The sequence below is a fragment of the Bos indicus genome, chromosome 7 (assembly GCF_029378745.1).
Source record: "Bos indicus isolate NIAB-ARS_2022 breed Sahiwal x Tharparkar chromosome 7, NIAB-ARS_B.indTharparkar_mat_pri_1.0, whole genome shotgun sequence".
Taxonomy (NCBI): domain Eukaryota; kingdom Metazoa; phylum Chordata; class Mammalia; order Artiodactyla; family Bovidae; genus Bos; species Bos indicus.
Window position 1 is genome coordinate 60875458 of NC_091766.1, and position 23380 is coordinate 60898837.

A 23380-nucleotide genomic window follows, 5' to 3' on the forward strand; every position below is an offset into this window, starting at 1 on the left:
TGGCCTTGTTCAGAGAGGTGTCAGGAAACGAAATTCAGTCAAGTGTTTGTGAGGCACTCTACCTGTGCTGAGTGGTAGGATGGTGCTGTCCTTGAGGAGTCTGAGTAGCAGACCGATAGATCAGGATTCATTTGATTGTGGAACTGATGAGTGTAGATCTGACTTTAGGTCCCCCTCACGCTGGCATTCTTCTCAGGCAGGCTTCCCTCATGCTAGCAGAGTGGTTACCTCCAGCCGTAAGCATATCTCCTACCCAGGGAAGCAGGAGTTCCAGCAAAGATATGGCATGGAATCTTTGGGGTTCTGTTTTGGGTGACAGGTTCATGCTTGAACAATCACTACGGCCAAGGAGGGTCACTGTCTTGTGTCTTACCCTGGTGCCCTGAGCCCAGCTGAGCACCGGGTGGTATTGTCAGAGGGCAGGGAGAGAATGCTGAATAGGCAGGCGTGAAGGAGGAGGTGTATATGCAATATCAGCGATGTTAGGGAAGGTGAAGGACAGGTTAACAGCCAAAGAAGTGGCGGCTGAGGGGCTTCCCTGGTGGTCCACGGGTTAAGAATCCACCTTCCAATGCAGAGGACATGCATTCAGTCCCTGGTCGGGGAACTAAGATCCCATAGACCATGGGGCAACTAAGCCTGTGTGCCACGACTAGAGACCCTATGTGCAGCTAGAGAAGCCGCATGCCATGACTACTGAGCCCGTGTGCTCTAGAGCCCACGTGCTGCAAGAAGAGAAGCCCGAGTGCCACAACTAGAGAAAGCCCACGCACTGCAACGAAGATTCAGCACAGCCTAAATAAATACATGAATATTTAATTTAAAAAAAGAAGAAGAAGAAGTGACAGCTGAGGCTGACTTTGAAGGGTGTGGAATGGTAGGATGGAGCGTAGGTGTGGCTGATCCTGAAAAATGGGGATTGTGAAGGAAATAGAGAGGACCATGAAGAGCCTCAGATTTCACGGCAGGGAGCCTGGGTTTGAGTCCCTGCTCTGCTCCCTGTCTTTGGGCAAATCCTGAACTCAGAGCCTGTTCCTCGTCCCAGAGGGAGAGATGACAGCAGTTCCTGGTCACAGGGGGTCTGAGAGCACGTGAGGCGATGGGTGGTGGCCAGCACTTATTAGTGCTTTATTGCCAACCCAGTGACCGTCATCATGTCTATCGGGGAGCCGTGCGACACAGTCATGAGCCATTGACTCATGACTCATGGTTTCCCGCCCCTCACTGGGTAGCAGGTGGTCTGACAGTGTCCACCAGGCTGGCCCAGTGACACGCTCCCCCTTTCCTCTCCTTCCAGAGGCGAGAAGTATGGCTTCATCACCTACCGGAGTTCTGAGCACGCTGCCCTGTCCCTGAGGAATGGCACCGCCCTGAGGAAGCGCAGCGAGCCCTCCTTCCAGCTGAGCTACGGGGGGCTCCGGCACTTCTGCTGGCCCCGCTATACTGACTATGGTGAGTATGCAGGCCCCGTGCATCCCGCTCATACCCAAAGCTCTGGGCCAGTGACCTCCTTATTGAAACCTAAAGCCCCCTCTGGACACGGCTCCCATGCCCAGGCTGCCCTGTCATCGTTGCTTAGTCGTTGAGTCGTGTCCAACTCTTTGTGACCCCATGGAGTATAGCCCATCAGGCTCTCTGTCCATGAGGCTTCCCAGGCAGGGATACTGGAGTGAGTTGCCATTTCCTTCTCTGGGGGATTGTCCTGACCCAGGGATTGAACTGGTGTCTCCTGCATTGGCAGGCAGATTCTTTACCCCTGAGCCATGGGGGAAGACCAGGCTCCCCCATGCTGGTGGGAATAACTGGGCAGCCACTTGGCCTGGAGGCTGTCCTCTTGTTTTCCTTCTGGCCTGTGGTCCATCTTGCCCTATGCCAGGACTGGTACCAAAGAGATGAAGCCTCTCGTGGTCTCTTGGAAGGTCCAGTCTCGTGCTCGCAGCCAGGTGGCAGAACCACGGCTGCCGTCTCTTTGACCTCACAGGGTCGGCAGCCGCCCTGCCATCCATGGTGGCCCTGACAGGCAGCAGCCTTGTCCATTAACTGGGTCACAGTGAAACAATATTGTCACCATGCCCTCACCATCTGGGGCCAAGTTGGTGAAGAAGGACAAGAGTTTGTGGTAGGCCAGAGTCTGCTGCAGCCTCCATAGTGCAGATCTGAGTGTCAGGAGACCCCGGAGGCACCCCACCAGGCAGTGCTCCCGACTTTGTGTCCCCCGTGGGGACCCAGTTCCCCAGCCACGCAGTGAGGACATCGTAGTTGTCTGCCTTATGTGACTTCTGCACTGGTTTCCTAAAGGGCAAGAAACCATTAGGGGAAGTAAAATTAGAGGCTGTTGGAGCGGGAAAGGAGCCCTGGGGGGAGGGCTCTGGTTCAGGCATCCCCAGCCTGCAACCAGGGCAGCCGAGCCCCCAGGACACCACCCACATGGCAGAGGTGGCCCGGAGGAGCGCAGAGCCACTGCCCACTGCTCTCTGGAACCTCAGGCCACCTCCGCTCCGTGGGGCTGACCCTGGTGGCAGATGTTCTGATTGGCAGGCTTTCTGAATCGCTCACTGCCTTCCCCTCTCACTGACTCCTCCACCCTCGCCCAGATTCTAATTCAGAAGAGGCCCTGCCTGCGTCAGTGAAAACCAAGTACGAAGCCATGGATTTTGACAGCTTACTGAAGGAGGCCCAGCAGAGCCTGCACTGATAACAGCCTTAACCTTCGAGGAATACCTCAATACCTCAGACAAGGCCCTTCCAAAATGTTTACGTTTTCAAAGAAATTAAGTATATGAGAAGGAGAGAGAGCGAGCGCGTGAGAGAGAGAGAGAGAGAGACTCGGAACTGCTGTCCTTTTAAAAAAAAATCAATGTTTACATTGAACAAAGCTGCTTCTGTCTGTGAGTTTCCATGGTGTTGATGTTCCATTGCCACATTAGTGTCCTCGCTTCCGACGGTTGTCCTGGGTGTGCGCCAGATGCTTGGTCTGGCACCCACCTCCCCTTCCTCCCCGACCGACGTCCCCTCGTAGACGTGCAGCTGTGTTCACCATACCATTTCTCGTCTGTAGTGTGTGATGATGAAATTGTTACTCGTGAATAGAATCAGGATTATAAACTCACTTCTAATTGAAGAAAAAAAGTATATCCTTAAAATAATGTATTTATGGCTCAGATGTCCTGTGCCTGGGATTATTGTATTGCTTCCTTGATTTTGTTAACTATGCACTGTCATGAGGTGTTTGCCACTGACCTGCACTGCTCCCTTTACCAGAATGCCCCAGAAGTGCTGGCGGCCGGAAGCCTGGTTACCAGGGAGGAGTGGCACGCAGCCACCATCAGGAGCGATGGAGAGAGGGCCTGTTTCTGGGCCTGTTCTGCCAAGCGCTGCCTTGTCTCTCATTGAGCAAGCTGGGGTTCGTTTACAGTCGGTGCCCAGCTCACACTTAGAGTTTGTGCCTGGATATGAGTGCGCAGATCCCCTCAGACCTTGGAAAGAAGGTGGGGTGAGCTGCATTATTCCTGTTTTCCAGGTGAGGCCAGCAGTGCCCTAGGAGGCAAAATGACTTGCCCAGGATTTCACGACCTGTGAGACTATAGTGGCCCAGCCCAGGCCCCTCCTCCTGCCTTAGCTAGGGTAAAGAGGCAAAGTTGCAAGGACTGGTAGATGTGGGTTCAACTGAAAAGTACAACAGTCTAGGCGCCTCCAGGCTCATTTTGGGGGGCAAGTTGGCAGCTCCCTCGTCAATATCGGGCAAGTTCAGGCTTTGGCACCAGTCTTGATCCAAGGGGTCCTGAGGTGTGCTTACACCTGTGGACACGCCATCAGAGCTTCAGGGACACACCTGGAGTGATACAGAGAGGTGATCTGGGAGCAGTCACCCTTTTGGGGCCAGCTACCACCTCATCCTCCTTCAGCTTGACTTCCCTTTTCTTCACCTGTGAAGTTGTTTGGGCAGCAGGGGTAATAGGGAGCAGGAGGGGATGTGAGGCATGGGTATAGAGAAGACAATCTCCAATCTCCTTTCCAACTTAGAAAACATTCTCATTGGGTTTTATTTTAAACTTTGTGTTCTTGAGGGGTATCAAAGCCATGTCTACCTTGGATGTTCAGGAGGTTCCTTGGGGGCCATTTGTGAGGGGGAGCGTGGCTAGGCAGGGTAAGAGTGCACTGCTTCAGCTTCAGACAGAGTGGCTCCAACTTGGTCTTTTTCACACATCAGAGTTCCTTGGGGAGTTTTTGTATTTGAAAGAAAAAAGATCCTGCTGCTTAAAAAAGTTTGACTTGGCTCATTTAACTAAACAAAGTGATATAATCTATTACTAATGCCAAGCCTTGTTCTTTGGCAATTGGTAGTTATGGGGTTTGGGTTTTCTATTTATGTTCTTAAGATTATAAAATACCTCAGTAGTTTAACTGGGCCAATAAACCTCTCCTGAGAGGTGAGCATACTTCAAGCCCACAGAGAAGGTTGGAGGAGACTGGCACTGGAAGAAGCAGGGAATCTGAGTTCCTGTGTATCAGGTCACTTCACCTCTCTGGACCCCAGTTTTCTTTTATGTGAAATGGACCAAGGAGGAGAATTAGGCAGGCTGATCTCTAAGATCCCTGCCAGCTCTGACAGCTGTGGCTTCTAAGGTGGTATCTAGCAAGTACACGGCACATGGGCCACTATTCCCACATCCTTGGCCAGTTGCAGACATAACTAGTTGAGCACTGCACTCATGTTCTTTGAACTTGGTCATGCTCAACAATCCTCATCACAGTGCTCTGAGCAGTCATGACTAGTTGATCAGAGTTTAACCTATCTGACATCCTGGTGTAATCTTTGAAAGTTTTCTGTCATACAGAACCCTGTGGTGGCCCGGTTTCATGCTGGCCCATCCCTCTCTGTCGTGTCCTGATCTATGAGAGAAAATTGCCCTTAAGCCATTCCTTGGCACAGGACTCCCAGTACTACTCTGACACAATCCCGCTTGGAGGTGGGGGCCAAGAGGAATAGTGGACAGGAATATGTTTGGAGAAGGCAGGGTTTATAAGGATAGACCAGAAAGGAGACTTTCCATGGCACGAGTCTGAACATTATAAATTCCCTTTATAGCTGTTCACTGCCTAGCACACAGTAGGCACACAGTAAATTGTTATGGGATGGGATGGAATGGAATGGAATAGAATTTAAATCCACCTGATGCCTCCCCTAACTCCTGATTTGCACTAACAAGTAAACTGAAATTTCATCCTGTGGAAAAAATAGAAAGGAACTATACATTCAGAGTGGAGAGAGCTGCGTTGAGTACTGGCTTTGCCAAGAATTAACTCTGTGACTTAAATAAGTCAGAGTCCCTTCCTCTCCCTAAGTCTCTGTGCTAGGAGGGGTTGGACTAGAAGATCTCTAAGCCTCTCCTGTTTGCTTCTTCCCTGATTGCACTAGACCAGGGGTTCTGCCATGGGCAGGTGGTACCTTAGGGTGAAAAAATGCAGATTTTTAGTGAAAGACAAGTGTCTTCCCTCTACTGGGTCAGCGGAAGCCACCCTTTCACTTCAGATTAATACAAGGCACTTGAAGGTGGTCAGACGCTGGCCCTTGAGCAGAGATTTGAGTTTAGTCCTGGGACATGATATGCTTAAGGTTGGGGCTGGGGCCTGCGGATGGGAGAGGGTGTCTGCCGAGGGCATCAAGCAGTTTCTTCTCACCATCCCATATGTAAAAGGATACAAGTTCTAAAGGTGACCAACCCTGCAGACAACCTCCATCCGAAGACTCATTCGGTGCTGTGTATTATTTACCAAGGAGATTCCAAGGTCTCTCCAGGAAAACCAGTCAACCTTGGTCTCTTTCCTACCAAATTAAGGAGTCCCCCAGAGGGAGCAGCTGCCACTGGCAACCATCTCACTGTAGCTGTGTCCTAGTATCTGCTCTCCGTCATGTTCACGTGTGATTGCCATGCAAGCTTACAGTAGACTGTGTTGGTAGCCGCCCACACAAGGCAGGTTGTACTGTCTATCTCTGTGCCGTGCTGGTGTTTTCCAAATATGTTCCATCTAAATGCTAAGTGGAATTCTTCCATCTCCTTCCTCAGTCGGTACAAGGCTGAATCAGAATCCTCGCTCTCGGGGGCTCTGGTTAATGAAGGAAAATGCATCAAAGAGGTAAAGAATATGAGTGGATGGAGTGCAGCTAAGGCCCTGACCCTCTTCTCCCCATCACACCTTGACCCCCAGTCAGAACACTGCTTTGAGGTATCAATACAAAGCACCAGCCAGGTGTCTGCAGCTGCTGTGAGCTCTCATAGCCCTGTGTGTGGAATGTGCTCAGGAGAGAGGCGGGGCTTTGGGAGCTCCAGGGTGGGAAGAGGAAGGGGTGGGGGATGCTCTGAACTGCAAAGACTCAGTACTCAGGTCCTTATGTGGGAAGAGATGCGATAAGAAATCTGTCTCGCCTAAAGCCTGTATTGATGTTTGGAGAGCGATTTCTTCTAGGCGTATGCAGTATGCACGCTGAGGGGACAGGGACAGCATGACAGTGCAGCCCTTCTGCATGGACAGCTTGAAACCCAATCCCAGGCCTTGGGTTCAGTTGCAATGACAGCCGAGCCCCCAGCTAGAGTGATGGGATGTCCCAGCTGTGAAGCAGAATCAACTCCAAAGGATTTGTTGATCTGACTCACTCATGTCGAAACTGCAGTCTTTTCTTACCGTTTGTGATTTAGCAATTGTCCTCAGACATGACCAAGGAAAGAAGTTGAATGTATAGTAGCAAATAAAGTGAACCTAATGGTTTCAATGGCCAAAGAAGAGGGATCCTTCCCATCGGGGCAGAAGGAAACCGGTTAGTGCTTATGTGCAATATGTTTAATCTGGGCCCCACGTCCCTGAGACGTTTGCACACATAGATAGGCTCCAGAACTGTCTGCTGAGTCCAGGGGTACAGGGTAAATGGAGGGAGAGCTCGGGAGCTGGGAAACCTTTGTGCATAGAGATGCCCTTGGCTCAAAACAGACATAGAGCGGAGGGCCCCTGGGAGCCGGCTGTAGAATGCCCAGGAAGCAGGCAGAGGCTGACTTTGCATTAAACCAATAAAAGTACTTTGAGAAACCCATGACACTAAGCCTGGCTCCATGTTTCTACACTGGCAAACATGGATCTCCCTGGGCGATGTGAGGTCGTCTCCTAGGCATTGGGACAGGGGGCCAGGAAAGGGGCTGGTGAGGGAGGAAGGCGGAGATGCCTTCATAGACATCAGCCGAGGGAGAGCCCATCCTAGGGCCAGTCCTAAAAATGGAGCAATGCTTTTTGATCTGGTACCTATTTTTGTAAAAAAAAAAAAAAAAATGAAGACAGTGCAGCCAATTGAAATGGGTTTGCAGAGCAAGTCACTTACCTATAAGCCATCTAAAAGTGAGAAACCCAATGTTTCTTACTTGCTATGTGATCTTGGGCCTCTGTTTCCTCATTTACAGATGGGAATGAGTATTGGATGGGCTGAGCACTAAAGTCCCTTTCACCTCTGATGGGCTAAGATTCCCATCCTGGAGCACTGGGAAGCCATCATTAACTCATGAAACCAATTCCATTCTCTGGCTGTGCCCAGCTCATGTTCAGGGTGAGAGTTCTCTGCAAGGTTACCAACTAGCAGGGAATTCAAATCCACATGGTCCTGGCCGAGTTACCTTATATGAGGAGGCCAGCTCCCCAGGACAGATCTAAGCCATAGTTTCTGGTGGGGATGGTGAGAAGTTAAACCCCAGTTTGGCTGGGTGGTGATGTCAGATCTCATATTAGCTTTGTCATCGTCCCCACCAAACAGCTTTCAATCTGAATGTTGTGACCTCTTGGCTGTTTCTCTCTTGCTGTCAGGCAATACTAGCAATACACTTGTTTTTGCAAAACAGCTTAACTTAGGTACTTTTCACACATTTGTTTCAAATGATTGTAAAACATACGGGGCAACAGGAGGCACGGATCACACTGCATATGTTTAGGGCAGCTTTGGTTTTTTGTTTCTTTAAGGGTGTAGCAGTGGTAGCTGAGGCTCTGAGATTTTGTGGGGCAGATTTGCAGAAAACTCCGTTTCATCAGAATGCCTTGCACATTCAGAAGCAGCACAGAAATCCAACTGCCCAAACTGGGGGCTCGGAGAATAGGGTTTTGTAGGTGGTCAGTCCCTGGGCTGTTCAATAACGCCTCCAAAAGGTATTAGCCAGGACCCCCTCTGTGCTGTATGTTTTGTCAAAGGATCCTCGAGATCTCCACTTTGCCAGCCTCGCTCATGGGTGACTTTTGAAGGTATTGGTCAGCTTCCACCTCAGCACTTTGCCTTATCAATGTCTAGTCGCCATCTAGTGGCCGAAGACTGTATCCACCAGCTACCCAGATAGAAGGCAAATAAAGCCTTTCGACCACTTTGCAGTCCAACACCAATGTTGGGAATGAAATGCAAGGACATGAGCGAACTGTCTGTGTGTTTAGAGCCCAGTGTAACACCAGTCAGAAGCCCCAGAAGCAACCACTCAGACTGAAAAATACACTAGCTCTCCTGAGGGCAGCAGAAACATGAGTGGACCTGGCCCAAGTGCCAAGGAGGGGTTTACTGTAACTGCAATACTGGCAGCCCAGCTGCTGACCTTGTTAAGTGAACCTCTGCTAGGTGGCCCCCACTGGACCCTCAGGACAAGCAGAGAGGTTGTGCGTGAGGATTCTGTGGGGGGCCTGGCCGTGGCCTTTGATATGGTCTACCGAATAGCCAAACAGCTTTTGTTTGCTTGTTTTGTATTTTGTATTTAAAAATCTTGTCAAATGTTTTTGTGTTAGGAATAAAAAGTCATAAACTACTCCCAACTTTGTTTCTTGAGGAATGTTCTGATTCCAACAGAAAGAGGTTGGAAATCTCAAGGGGTGTGTGGTCAGGGTGGTCAGTGGACCAGGGAAGTGGACCACTTGGATTTCCAAATGGTTTCAGTGGAAGATGACCATCCAGAAGTCTGACTTGGGGCAGTCTGCTCCGGAAATTCACACCCACCCACCCCCTTCACCTCCGTGTGCTGCGATACTAGCATTAGCATTGGCTTGGAGCATCTGCTTCTTCCAGAGGCGGCTGCTAATGTTGAAACCAACCCAAGATTCCTCCCCCCACCCACCCCAGGTTTCTAAAGAGATGATGTCTGTAGCTAGCCTTAATTGACTGGGCAAGGTGGTCCCTATGGTCCCTTCCAGCATTTCCAAATCTTGGACTCAAATCCTTTTCTCTTGGTGTGATCATGCAGCCTAGAGAATTCTGAGCAATAGAAAGCCAGGGCTTTCCCCGGCTCTGTAACAGGGTCAAACCAGGGAATGGCTCACCTTGTGAGGTTTGGGTATCCCCAGGGGTACTACCGTAGGGGGCATTATTTATTAGGAAGCTCAACAAGGTAACTACAGCCTGGGGTGCGTGAGTGCAAGGCTGTGTGTGTGTGTGTGTCTGCACGTGTGCACACCTATGTTTGTGTGTGTGTGTGTGTGTGTGTGGAATTACATTGATGCATTTCTTGAGAAAGGTGCAAGAATTTCACCTACACAGAGGGACACATCTGCTTTGTTATTTATAATAGAAAGCTAAATTTTAATTTTTTAAAGGACACTGCTAATGATTGAGAATCGAGTTTTTAGTTTTGCTATTTTTTTTAATTGGTAGAGGATTTTTTATATATTTTTTCCATTTTGTTGGGTTGTGTCCTTATTTATATAAATACTTTATCCGTGAGAGGCAAGGAAGAAAACTTCTTTGCTTTTAATTATTGTGGTTGTCATCGTCCCTATTTTATTTCTGGTGTGATTTATCTGTTTTACCTTCTAAATGAGAAAATGTTTTCCTGTATTTGTACATTGTCAGATTCTATAGTTTCATAGATAATTTAACCAAATTGCTCTATGTATTATTATTCTGTGAGTATAAAGTTCTATTTTAATGTCTGTAAATACTTCAGAACTGGCTTCTTTTCTCAAACTCCACTGTGGAGTTATTGTTTACATCACAAAAACTGTAGAATCTCTATGCTCATGTACTGTAAATAGTGAAGTGATCTGCTTATAAATAAACTTAACAAATACACTATGGAGATTAAAAAGAAAATACCACCCACAGCTCTGCCCAGGTGTGTCTTTCTTTATTGAGTCCTGTGTGCTTGTTGAGTGTTGCTCTGGCTACTAAGGAGGAAAAGGCTTCTAGTTTCAGGGTCATCTCTTGAGAGAAGACCTCAGCCTAGGGTGCCTCTCCAAAATACTTTTCATGGATCACAAGGAACCATTCAGACTTGCGTCCCATAACATTGTTCCATTACCAACTTTTTGCCAGTATGACTTACAAAGCTATACCACCTTCTGAACGAGGACTCCCTTGTTTTGGTATATCTGCTTTTCCACACAAACACACTACATATATGTGCTAAAAGAGATATTTTGACATTATGGTTTCAGGCAAAGACACTTGCCAGTTGACAACTCTGAAATAGTCTCTGAACAGAGAATATGGAAAAGAGACTTGAATTGTGTACCATATTTGGGTGAACTTGAAACATTTTCCTGTGCTTACTTACTCCCAATGAGAGCAGTGAAGAGTGGCATCTTCCAGGACCTTTCACCTTGGATGTGTGTGTTATTGCTGAGAACTTGTCCTGGGTTGAGCCAAGATGGCCAGGCCTTACCTGGCATGGATCTGTCATAGGCTGCAGGCCACCACCCTCAGGCAAACTCTCCCTGCGGATGAGGTAATCCCGAAGGGACTGAGACTGAGGGCTGTCTGTTGACAGCGCTCATCACTGCTGAGACCACGGTCTTCAGTAAAGGGTCTGGGCAGCTCATCGCAGTATCCACCACAACTGGGTATTAGGGGTTCATGTGTGGCATGCGATCATGATGTGATTATGTTTGAAAACACCCATTCATCTTAAAAGATGCATAATGGAGGAGTCAATGATATGCCTGGAATTTGTTTTTAAATATTTCAGCTAAGAAAAAAAGAAAACTCTAAAAGGACAGATGAAGCAAATGCAGCAAAAATCCTGATGTTAGAATCTGCATGATGGGTAGGAGTCAATTCATTGTGTAATTCTCTACTTTTGTGAATGATTGCATATTTGTGTACTATAAAATGAAAGTATAAGAACACAAAAGATTCTAGGTAAGCAGGTGAGTCTGGCACTAATGTTTGAGTCTGTGAAAGCTAAAATGTTGGTTGTCATTCAATAAAAAGTTCTCACAGCTGAAAAAGAGGCTTGAAAGCCACTAGGAAAGATGTAAACTAAATTCTCTTTCAGTTTTCAAACCCCACAACTCTGACTTCTCGAGCAGGTGGCGTATGGTTTCCCACCGGCCTGGGTGCTCTCGTCGGTGAAGGGTGGGGCCGGCCTGGGCCCTGGGTCCTCGCTCTGCTATTGGACGCAGCAAGACTTGGATGCAGGCCCGCCCCCAGGTTGCTTTCCGCCGTGTTGACTTCCTGCGGCTGCTGTGATCAGACAGGAAAGACAACACACCAGGTGAGAGGAGGCTGCAGCGGGCTTTCCCTCTGACCTTGTTTGGACCAGGAGTTGCAAACTCAAGGGCTTTTGGAGGTCCTACATCCACCCCTTTCTTATTGGACTTTGTCCTACTCTGGTCAGGGGCAGTTGGGGAGGATTAGAGGGGAGGCTCCTTTGCTGGGACCCTCAATCTTGGGAACCAGGCTGTGCCACTGCTAACGGTGTGATTTGACCACGACACTTCACCTCTGCGCGCCTCTGTGCTCTCATATGTAGAATGGGGGCAATTGGGTTGTGGAGTGGCCTGAATGGGCCTACGTGTGTAAGGCTCTGTGGTCGTGAGCACCCAGTGTGTGTGGGGTTGGGACCCCCCCATCCTCCCCCTTCCACAAACCTTGGTTGGCTGCCTGCTGTTTCTGCTTCTCCTCCTCCAGCCCCTTCATCTTGGTCTCATACTCATCAGCAAGCGCTTTCCACTCCTTGCGGTTGTTGGTAATCCCATCCAGCATGGGAGTGATCTCCTCGTGGAAACGGGAGAATTCCTGCAAGAGACAGAGCCTCTGGCACAGGCACAGAGCCCTGGGATCCGGTCTCCGGGCAGGGCGCAGTGTGTCATGCCCTCACTGGAGTGAGCGTCCCCAGGGGGTGGCCGCTTCCATCACCCAGTGCTGTTGGAGACGACACTGTAGGGCCCTCAGTCACAAGGTCCCATACCTCACTTGCGTAATACCCTCCTGTGGCACCACCTGGCTTTCAGGATGGAACACTAACTCCACAAGGCTCCCAGACCCAGTGGTCTTCCTCGTCACCAACTGGAACCCTCCGGACATTCCAGATCTCTGTCTGGGCCTCACACCAGCTCGTTGCTTTGCTGGAACTCTCTAACTTCCCCCTCTTTTCCCTTGAGGGCTCTACTCAGACATCACTTCCCCTCGGAAGCCTCTTCTGATCCCCAAGGTAAGTCGAGTCCTCTATTAGCAGCTCTCCAAACCTTACATTCCCACATCACATTTCACTGTAGTGACTCCCTCTGCTAGTCTGCCTCCGGAGCTGTGCACTGGGGAGGCAGGCACATCTCTGCTCATTCACTGGGGTGACCTTGGCCCAATACAAGGTCTGGGGCACAAAGATGCGACAAGGATTCTAAAGGTCTCTTAGCCCTAGAATAAAAATAATGCCTTTAAGCACAGCGCGTGACAGTTTATGATGCTCTGTGTCTCCTTTGGTCCTCAGAAAACTGCCAGGTGGGACAATGAGACTCCTCACTCCTAGATTTTTGGGTGAAGAAATGGAGATGCAGATTGGCAGAGATTTGCATAAGGTGAGAATGGCACATCCAGGGTCCACTTCAGAGTTCAGCCAGAGCTAGCTGTGCTCAGATCAATTTTGCCACCAGCCGTGTGACCTTGGGCAGGTCCCCATGAAATTGGAACAGTACCTCATGGAGTTGCTGTGATAATGCACGTAAGGCTCTTAGCCCAGTCCCCACTGTTTTGTATATTACTGATGATCACAGAGAGCATCAGCTACCCCGGCCTGCTGCTTGGAGGATCCTGGTTAGTCTGCGTTATATCAGAGATGCACTCGTGCGCCCCCTGCGGGCAGAAGGGCTGCAGCTCAAGTGAAAGTCGCTGAGTCATGTCTGACTCTTTGTGACCACATGGACTATGCAGTCCATGGAATTCTCCAGGCCAGAATACTTGAATGGGTAGCCTTTCCCTTCTCCAGGGGATCTTTCCAACCCAGAGATCAGACCCAGGTCTCCAGCATTGCAGGTGGATTCTCCACCAGATGAGCCACAAGGGAAACCCAAGAATACTGGAGTGGGTAGTCTATCCCTTCTCCAGTGGATCTTCCTGACCCAGGAATTGAACCAGGGTCTCCTGCATTGCAGGTGGATTCTTTACCAATGAGTTTATCAGGAAAGCCCTCACGCAGCAGAAAGAGCCCTCAAATACAGGGTCAGGCTCCCCCTCTGATGCTGTGTCCTGGCCCTGTCATTTCTCCTCTCTGACATCTGTCTCCTCGTGTAACATAGCCAAAATAAAAATAACCAATGGGAGGTGGATGGTGGCACAGATAATATGGATAGGGGCATGGTGGGTTTCTCAAGAGGGAGACTTTAACGTTGAGCCAGAGCTCAAAGAGAAAATTCAGAGTATCTTTCGACAATTGAGTAACTGTGACCTGTCATATTCCCACCAGCTGGGGAAGTTAGCTGGACATGTATCTGCTATGCTCCCCATGTCTCTGCCTGAAAAGATGATACATCATTTGACCCACAACAATTTACTGAACAACTCTGGGCTTCCTTGATAGCTCAGTTGGTAAAGAATCCACCTGCAATGCAGGAGACCCAGGTTCAATTCCTGGGTCAGGAAGATTCACTGGAGAAGGGATAGACTACCCACTCCAGTATTCTTGGGTTTCCCTTGTGGCTCATCTGGTAAAGAATCCACCTGCAATGTGGGAGACCTAGGTTAGATCCCTGGGTTGGTAAGATTCCCTGGAGAAGGGAAAGGCTACCCACTCGAGTATTCTGGCCTGGAGAATTCCATGGCCTGTAGAGTCCATGGGGTCACAAAGGGTCGGACACGACTGAGCAGCTTTCACTTAGGATGTGTGAAGCTGCAGGCTCTGGCCTGGGTGAAAAGTCACGGAAGCTCTTATGGGGCTGTCCTGACAACCAAACACCACTGGAGGTGAGATGCATTTTGTAAAGTAGTACTCACAGGTCACTTGCCAGGGTTTTTTATTCCTGATATCATTTGGGAATCCCAATGGCACCCCACTCCAGTACTTTTGCCTTGGAAATCCCATGGACGGCAGAGACTGGTAGGCTGCAGTCCATGGGGTCGCTAAGAGTCGGACACGACTGAGCGACTTCACTTTCACTTTCCACTTCCATGCACTGGAGAAGGAAATGGCAACCCACTCCAGTGTTCTTGCCTGGAGAGTCCCAGGGACGGGGGAGCCTGGTGGGCTTCCGTCTATGGGGTCGCACAGAGTTGGACGCGACTGAAGCAACTTAGCAGCAGCAGCAGCAGGCTCATCAGAGACATTTTGTTGGGCCTGAGAAAGCGAAGGACCTACCTTGTAGACAAAGGTGCAAACAAAGTCGATGAAGCCGACCTGAAGCTTAGGGAGTTCATCCGCCTTGTTTCTGTCCATCATGGGCTGTCAGGGGGAGAGAGAGTTAATTGCACTGGGCCCCTCTTGGGCTGATGCAGCAGGGAACCCATCCTACCTATGAAGTGAAACATTCTTCCAAAACAAAAACCCTCTCACTGGTCTCCCTGAGTCTGGTGGGGAGCCAGCGGACCATTCCAGCCAAGTTTACTTTCAATATAGATAGATTCACAGCTGGACAGGTCCTCCCCTTGCATGGTCTGTGCTGTTAGCACAGAGCCATGGGAGGTAGACTCCTAGACTGTCGGAACTGAAAGGGAAATCTAAGTTTTGGCCATCTCTACTGAGCTGACTGAGCCAAGGATACACCTTAGAGGAGGGTCTCCAAACTTTAGTAGGGAGCATGTTGCTGGACCCACCCCCAGAGTTTCTGTGCAGGTAGGTCCAGGGTGTGCACGGGGGGTGAGGGGGTGGAGTGGTCTGTGGATTTGCATCTCTAATGTGTACCCAGGTAACAAGGTTGATGTGGTCTCCAGGGAACACACTTTGAGAACCACTGCGTTAGGGGAAGCTCATCTCTGTGGTAAGGTCACACATCTGTGTGTCAAGGATGAAGGGGCACATCTCTCCATCATGGCCAGGTCACTGCTCTCCACCAGAACAAGATCACACGCCCAGTATCAGGCTGAGGTCCCTTCTCTACTCACAATGGGATTCTGTTGCAGCACCGTGCGCTCCAGGTCACCTTGTTCCCAGAATTCAGCAGCAACCAGCAGAGCCACCTGCAACAGGCAGACGCCCTCCATGGAGTCAGGTCTCAGCCCCGGTCCTCCCACCTTGCTCCCATCCCTCTTGGGCTTCCAGCTCAGCACAAACACCCCAATCCTGCCCTACCACCCCACTATATGTCATCACAAGAGATTGCCACATCTTGCCAGAGGATGATGGAGCAGTGGGCTGCCTCAGCAGCTAGAGAATCCAAGCTGCATTAGCTGCTGTCACCAGGACTGGGATGCTCCTCCTCTCAGGACAGGAGGACAGGAGGAGTACGTACCTTGCTCTGCACCTCCCAAGGCTTGGTGATGGCTGAGAGATCACAGGCGGTCATCATCATGGCCCTGCACACAAGGACACCAACCATCAGTCCAGAGGCAGTCAGTGCTGTATATCTGATTGATTCCATCTATCTCTTCTTTTTCTGCCCCTACTAGTAGGTGGCCTCATCCCATTGTGAGCAGAGGTGTCAATGCCCAACTGCATCTGAAGGTCAGGTTTTGTAGTCAAACAGATTTAAATCCTGCCTTTGTCAGTTATTAGGAGTTTGGCATTAAGCAATTAAACTAAGTTCTGGGCCACAGTTTCCTTGTCTGTAATAATACTGCTACTTTCTTCATGGAGTGAGTGCAAGATTCAATGAGATAATGTGTGTAAAAATCTTAGCATGGTGCCTAGATATATTATGTGCACAACGTGTGTGTGTGAGTCAGTCGTGTCTGTTTGTGACCCTGTAGCCTACCAGGCTCCTCTGTCCATGGAATTTTCCCGGCAAGAATACTGGAGTGGGTTGACATTCCCTTCTCCAGGATATCTTCCCAATCCAGGGATCAAACTGGGGTCTCCTGCATTGCAGGCAGATTCTTTACTGTCTGAAGCACCAGGGAAGCCCACGTGCACAATAAACTGGCAATTATCAGGAACACATGTTGGGTTTCTATACATTATGTGCCCCACGCTGTTCTAGGCATTTTATAAATAGCAATTTCATTTAAATCTCATCACATCCTCAGAGTTCCTTCTGACTAGAATGGAACCGTATTTCTCAACCTTTTTCTCTTTATCCTCCCTGATCTATTGTCAAAGGACCTTTTTATACATCTTTCCTATAACCACTTCACCGAGAAATTTTAATAACATGGACATACTGTGCCTCTGCAGGGCCACAGATCACTGTATTATCTAAGAGTTTTTTGCTCCTCTCCTGAGAACTACTTTTTGCCCCAGCAGGTAATGAATGATGAAAGGAGAAGGACGACCCTGGTCATTGTGAGGAAGCCTTATGTTAAAAAGTAGAGGAACAGACTGAGGAAAGAAAGGATTAAAAGATAAACTCTTAAAGTACTTTCACAGTAATAGGAAGGTAAGACAGGTATTGTTACACAGGTAGGTATGACATAAGACAGAAAGGGAAGGGACATGTGAAAAGAATGGGAGCAAGAGGAGAGAATTTGATAAGGTATTTCAGAGATGGGGCACAGCGGCGTGAAGTCTGGGAGGGGAATCCAGGGTCATGTGCTGTGGGTGTCAATCCCATGCCGGGGAGTGCAGGTGTATCCAATAAGCAGGGAGCGCATTGACGTTGCAGGGTCGGATCATGACTCATCAGAGCTGCTTGGCAGCACCTGTAAGATAGAACAGAGAGAGGGAGGGAGGCAGGGAGGGAGGAAAGAGAGATGCTGCAGCAGTTCAGGAAGGACAGCAGGAGGGCCTGAGCTCCCTGGCCGGGAGAGCATGGGATCAACTCCATGTGGGAGAGTCAACCCCACTTGGTGAGAGGATGGGCAGAGACTGTGGGGGACAGTTGGAGAAGCTTGGGGCTCTGAACCTAACTAGCACTTGGATGATTTTACAGTGAACCAGCTGTATCTGGCATAGGTTACATAAGCTGGTCTGGGAGGCCTTAAGAGTTATGAAATATTAACAAGTTTAACTATCTTTAAGTAAACCCTCAAAAACTCAAAAAATTATTTGAGTAAATAAGCTTTCAGGAATGCATACATCTTCTTAGGAAAACATTTAGTGGTAGTGTTAGTCGTGCAGTTGTGTCTGACTCTTTGCAACCCCATGGACTATAGCCCACCAGGCTCCTCTGTCCATGGGATTCTCCAGGCAAGAATACTGGAGTGGGTTGCCGTTCCCTTCTCCAGGGGATCTTCCTGACCCAGTGACTGAACCTGGGTCTCCTGCATTACAGGCAGATTCTTTACCATATGAGCCACAGAGAAGTCCCATAGGAAAACATTTATTCCTTGTAATAACATCAGAACACATGCCTGATGCTCAGTGTTAAGTGTCAACATGCTACGTTTACTGTCAAACACATTAAGCAAATGAATGTTTGGTTGTGCATCCAGGAGTCACTGGTTCCTTGTTACCTGTCAGTGTCCACATACTCAGGAGAGCTCTGGATGTTTACTTTCCCTGGCTGAAGAAAGCATGTGACAATTACTCCCAGGAGTTAGGGAAACACCTAAGTGTTTTATAGATAGATATTTGGTATGTGCATGTGATGGGCGCTGGGGGTGGGGGACACTTGGACACCAGAAAAGCCAGTCCCAAGCTTCGTGCCCTAAAGACAAGGCATTACATTCACGTCAGCACTGTGGCCTTAGGTGTTCCTTGGCCAAGATGCTATGCTAGGCATTAGGGACCCAGAGAAGCCTGTGAACAAGATGCTATGCTAGGCATTAGGGACCCAGAGAGGCCTGTGGGGAGCCACGTAAGGAGCAGAGGGGAAACACATTCTAGGCAGAGAGAACATCTAGCGCAAAGGCCTTTGTGGAAGGAAGCCTGGAAGCAAGGAGGGGCTCAGGGAGCAGATGGAAGAGGGGTTGAGGGGACCTGAGATGAACAGGGTAGACCCAAAACCCAGGTGTGGGGACATTTCCATACTAAGAGCAACAGGAAGAGTCACTGAAGAGTGGGGGAGGGGTCATATTTGCATTTTGCAGAGAACAACACAGTGGTTTCAGTGATGAGGTCCCAGGAGCCCAGTTAGGAAGCCACTGAAGGGTCCAGACAAGAGATGGATGTGGCAATACAATGAAGTATCCAGACAGACAGGCATTTAAAAATAAACTCAGCACGGCTTGGGGATAGATTAGACATTCAGAGTGAGGAAGACGGCAGTGTCAGGATGAAAGAGGACCCCGTGGTTATTATGCAGAAGAGAGCTAGAGTAAGTCCTAAAGACTTGCGGAGAAATTTGAACCTTATCCTCAAGGTGGGTGAGAGTCATCAATTGCAGGGGGAGGGGGGCGAGGGCGGTGAAGTTAAACAGTATGAAATTCAGTGCAAGGCTTTGGAGTCAGACCGAGCAATTAGATCCTCACTCTTGTCCTTGGTTGTCATATCCAGGACAAGTGACTTATGTCTTTGAGGCTCTTTCTGATCTTTGGTGAAACAAGATAATCACATTAGGTTGGGTCGTACAAAATTCTGATTTTGTGGGTCAGAAACAGTCGATTGCAGCAACATGGATGACCTAGAGATCGTCATACTGACAGAAGTAAGTCAGAGGAGAAATATCGTATGGCATTCCTTATATGTGTAATCTAAAAAGAAATGATACAAATGAACTTACAAAACAGAGAGTAGTAGACTTAGTGAACTTATGGTTGCCAGGGGGAAGGATGGGGAACAGGATAATTAAGGAGTTTGGGATGGATATGTACATCCTGCTGTACTTAAAATGGATAACCAACAAGGACCTACTGTTAATATACACCACATGGAACCCTGCTCAATGTTATGTGGCAGCCTGGATGGGAGTTCGAGGGAGCATGGATACATGGATATGTACGGCTGAGTCCCTTTGCAGTTCACCTGAAACTATCACAACCTTGTTCGTCAGCTATATATAAAAAAGTTAAAAAAAAAAGCAGTTGAAAGTCAGCAATTTCATGGGCTCAATGCGATATATCTGTCCTAGGGGTTACTGTGACCAATACATAGGATGATTTTACAAGTGCTACCACGGGCCTTATCTTCATCACTATCACCTGCATCATATTAAGCACCAGGATGGGCTCCTGCGCACCAGGCCCAAAGCAAACATTACTTCTGCTCAGCTGGGATGCTCAGCAGTGCTTCTCCTTGACCCTTAGCTCGAAGCGTGACCCTGGAAGCATCCCAGGCACCCTTGCGAGGCATTCAGACTCTTCCTGGAATTAGCCTTGGTCTGAAGTGGGTAGCCTGTGGGGGAAGTTTGAAGGGAGCCAAGGAAAGCTGTGGGTGTATGGGAGGGGGATAGGGTGACCTGGTTGATGCTCCACGATTGCCCATGAGACACTAGGTAAGTCACTTTGTCTCTCTGAGCCTCATTTTTTTAATTTGTAAAACATGAGACCAGGAGGCACCAACTTTTTCTGTAAAGGGCCAGATAGCAAATATTTTAGGTTTTGCAGAGCATGTGGACTCGATTGCATTACTCAGTTTCATCATTGCAATGGGAAAGCAGCCACAGATAAGATCAGTTGGTGCTTGGCCACCAAAAATGCGCTGCTGAGGCCTGGGCTTCGTGGCCTGGGGCTTGAGTGGGGTTGGAAGTTGTTAACTCACCCAGCACACCTTTGCTGAGTGCTCACTGCATGTCAGGCCCTGGAGAGATTGCAGAGGACTTAGGACTGAGAGCAGCCCTGTAGGCATTTACCATTAAAGTAGCTCTTAATCGACGGGCCCCACACCATTGTGGTTTATGAATTGTGCGGTTTGCGGTGTTTTTGGTGTCTTCATGGTTTTCATACTTTCCCTCTGGTCCTTCCCAAAGTTCCACCCTCTTGAACACAGAGAGCACCTTACGCCAGGTAGCAGCGGACGCTGGAGCCGAGGTAATGAGCTCACTGGGTTTTAAGTGGCTCTTAATTGCTGCTTGACAACAGCTATATACAAAGTCTTGGCCACTATTCCATTATTTGCAGGATGTATGTTAGAAGAACATGTTTAGCACAGTGGTTGCCTTTGGATTCAAATGCAAAAAACTTTTAAAATTCTTTTAACGGGTGGGGAAAAGGGTGGAGAAGGAAGGATTTATTAGTTGCAACAAGTAAGGAGAACACCAGGGCATCTTTTCCCAAAGCCGTGTCTCCCTGAACTAGCAAAATTGGGGGCATTTTAAACTATGGATACATGCGTATTTCTGAGGGGGCTTGAGTAGAGCAGAATTCAGCACAGAATTGGAGCAAAGATTGAGTCCAAGTTTCACTTGGTTGGAGTCAGGAGGGTCCACATTATCATTCCACCCCTCACCTGGGTGGGGGCCTTAGTTCCTGGTGGTAGGACTTACTGAAGTTCAGCTTCTTTATGTCTCATGGAGAAAGAATTTGGTGAGAGACAAAGTGATAGGTAAGAAGTGGATTTATTTAGAGAGGTACACATTCCATTGACAACATGTGGTCTGTCTCAAAAGTGACCCTCAAGAGTGGCCCTGAGAGAAAAACACTCCACAGACAGAGTGTGGGCAGATTCTAAATTCTTAACATTCATTTCTAGATGGTTGGGTGGATGGGGAAGGGGAGGATGAGCTGCTGAAAAAAAAAAGAAAATGACAGGGTCACTTATCTCTAAGGTAGTGCCTAAGTAGGGTTCAGGATACTTTTAGGCACTTGTGAAAATATTTAAATTTTAGTTTATTTAAAAAAAATAGTAATAGTGAATATATGAAGAATGAATTAAGCCTGGATTATATTTGCACTTATATTAACAGTCATGAAATATGATTTTTATTTATTTAAATGGAGGAAGAAGCCATTAAGGCAAAAAGTACCTATGACCCACCTACAAATGTCATAATGTGACCCTCTATTAAAGAATATCAATCTATGGGTACTAAAATTGGAATTCTTATAATTTCTATTTATCAGGAAATATTATTCGCCATTATCTTCATTACCTCCACCATAGTTTACTGAAGTGAAGTGTCTCTCTCAGTCATGTCTGACTCTTTGCGACCCCATGGACTGTAGCCTACCAGGCTTCTCCGTCCATGGGATTTTCCAGGCAAGAGTACTGGAGTGGGTTGCCATTTCCTTCTCCAGAGGATCTTCCCAACCCAGGGATTGAACCCGGGTCTCCCACATTGTAGGCAGATGCTTTACTGGCTGAGCCACCAGGGAAGTCCACCATAGTTTGGACCCAGGTCAATAGCAGGGAGGGAACACAACTCCATCCATCAACAGAAAATTGGATTCAAGATTTACTGAGCATGGCCACGCCCATCAGAACAAGACCCAGTTTCTCCCTCAATCAGTCTCTACCATCAGGAAGCTTCCATAAGCCTCTTATCCTTCTCTATCAGAGGGCAGACAGCATGAAAACCACAGTCACAGAAAACTAACCAATCTGATCACATGGACCACAGCCTTGTTTAACTCAATGAAACTATGAGCCATGCTGCGTAAGGCCACCCAAGATGGACGGGTCATGGTGGAGAGTTCTGACAAAACGTGGTCCACTGGAGAAGGCAATGGCAAACCACTTCAGTATTCTTGCCTTGAGAACCCCATGAACAGTATGAAAAGGCAAAAAGATAGGACACTGAAAGATGAACTCCCCAGGTCAGTGGGTGCTCAATATGCTACTGGAGATCATTGGAGAAATAACTCCAAAAAGAAAGAAGAGACAGGGCCAAAGCAAAAACAACACCCAGTTGTGGATGTGACTGGTGATGGAAGTACAGTCCAATGGTGTAAAGAGCAATATTGCATAGGAACCTGGAATGTTAGGTCCATGAATCAAGGCAAATTGGAAATGGTCAAACAGAAGATGGCAAGAGTGAACATTGACATTTTAGGAATGAGTGAACTAAAATGGACTGGAATGGGTGAATTTAACTCAGATGACCGTTATATCTACTGCTGTGGGCAAGAATCCCTTAGAAGAAATGGAGTAGCCATCATAGTCAACAGAAGAGTCCAAAATGCAGTACTTGGATGCCATCTCAAAAACGACAGAATGATCTCTGTCCATTTCCAAGGCAAACCATTCAATATCACGGCAATCTAAGTCTATGCCCCGACCAGTAATGATGAAGAAGCTGAAGTTGAATGGTTCTATGAAGACATACAAGACCTTCTAGAACTAACACCCCAAAAAGATGTCCTTTTCATTATAGGGGACTTGAATGCAAAAGTAGGAAGTCAAGAAATACCTGGAGTAACAGGCAAATTTGACCTTGGAGTACAGAATGAAGCAAGGTAAAGGCTAACAGAGTTTTGCCAAGAGAACACACTGGTCATAGCAAACATCCTCTTCCAACAATATAAGAGAAGACTCTACACATGTAAATCACCATATGGTCAATACTGAAATCAGATTGATTATATTCTTTGCAGCCAAAGATGGAGAAGCTCTATACAGTCAGCAAAAACAAGACCGGGAGCTGACTGTGGCTCAGATCATGAACTCCTTATTGCCAAATTCAGACTTAAATTGAAGAAAGTAGGGAAAACCACTAGACCATTCAGGTATGACCTAAATCAAATCCCTTATGATTATACAGTGAAAGTGAGAAATAGATTCAAGGGATTAGATCTGATAGAGTGCCTGATGAACTATGGATGGAGGTTTGTGACATTGTCCAGAAGACAGGGATCAAGACCATTCCCAAGAAAAAGAAATGCAAAAAGGCAAAATGGCTGTCTGAGGGGGCTTTACAAATAGCTGTGAAAAGAAGAGAAGTGAAAAGCAAAGGAGAAAAGGAAAGATATACCCATTTGAATGCAGAGTTCCAAAGAATAGCAAGGAGAGATAAGAAAGCCTTCCTTCATGATCAATGCAAAGAAATAGAGGAAAACAATAGAATGGGAAAGACTAGAGATCTCTTCAAGAAAATTAAAGATACCAAGGGAACATTTCATGCAAAGATGGGCTCAATAAAGGACAGAAATGGTATGGACCTAACAGAAGCAGAAGATATTAAGAAGAGGTGGCAAGAATACACAGAAGAACTGTACAAAAAAGATCTTCATGACCCAGATAATCACAATGGTATGATC

The 23380-nt window shown here is 47.9% G+C and overlaps 2 protein-coding genes across 4 annotated transcripts in view; one reads left to right on the forward strand and one right to left on the reverse strand.

Moving 5' to 3' along the window:
• The window catches only part of PPARGC1B (PPARG coactivator 1 beta), a 120748-nt gene extending 110641 nt beyond the window's left edge, over positions 1 to 10107 (forward strand). For both annotated transcript variants that reach the window (XM_070793843.1, XM_070793844.1), the window contains 2 exons: positions 1298 to 1452; positions 2595 to 10107. In XM_070793843.1, the coding sequence (XP_070649944.1) occupies positions 1298 to 1452; positions 2595 to 2695 (256 nt within the window). In that variant the 3' untranslated portion in view covers positions 2696 to 10107. The remainder of the gene's footprint in view (positions 1 to 1297; positions 1453 to 2594) is intronic.
• Positions 9900 to 23380, reverse strand: part of PDE6A (phosphodiesterase 6A) — a 125451-nt gene continuing 111970 nt past the window's right edge. For both annotated transcript variants that reach the window (XM_070793846.1, XM_070793845.1), the window contains exons 18-22: positions 15664 to 15727; positions 15317 to 15391; positions 14574 to 14657; positions 11875 to 12022; positions 9900 to 11467 (exon numbers count right to left, since the gene is read on the reverse strand). In XM_070793846.1, the coding sequence (XP_070649947.1) occupies positions 11394 to 11467; positions 11875 to 12022; positions 14574 to 14657; positions 15317 to 15391; positions 15664 to 15727 (445 nt within the window). In that variant the 3' untranslated portion in view covers positions 9900 to 11393. The remainder of the gene's footprint in view (positions 11468 to 11874; positions 12023 to 14573; positions 14658 to 15316; positions 15392 to 15663; positions 15728 to 23380) is intronic.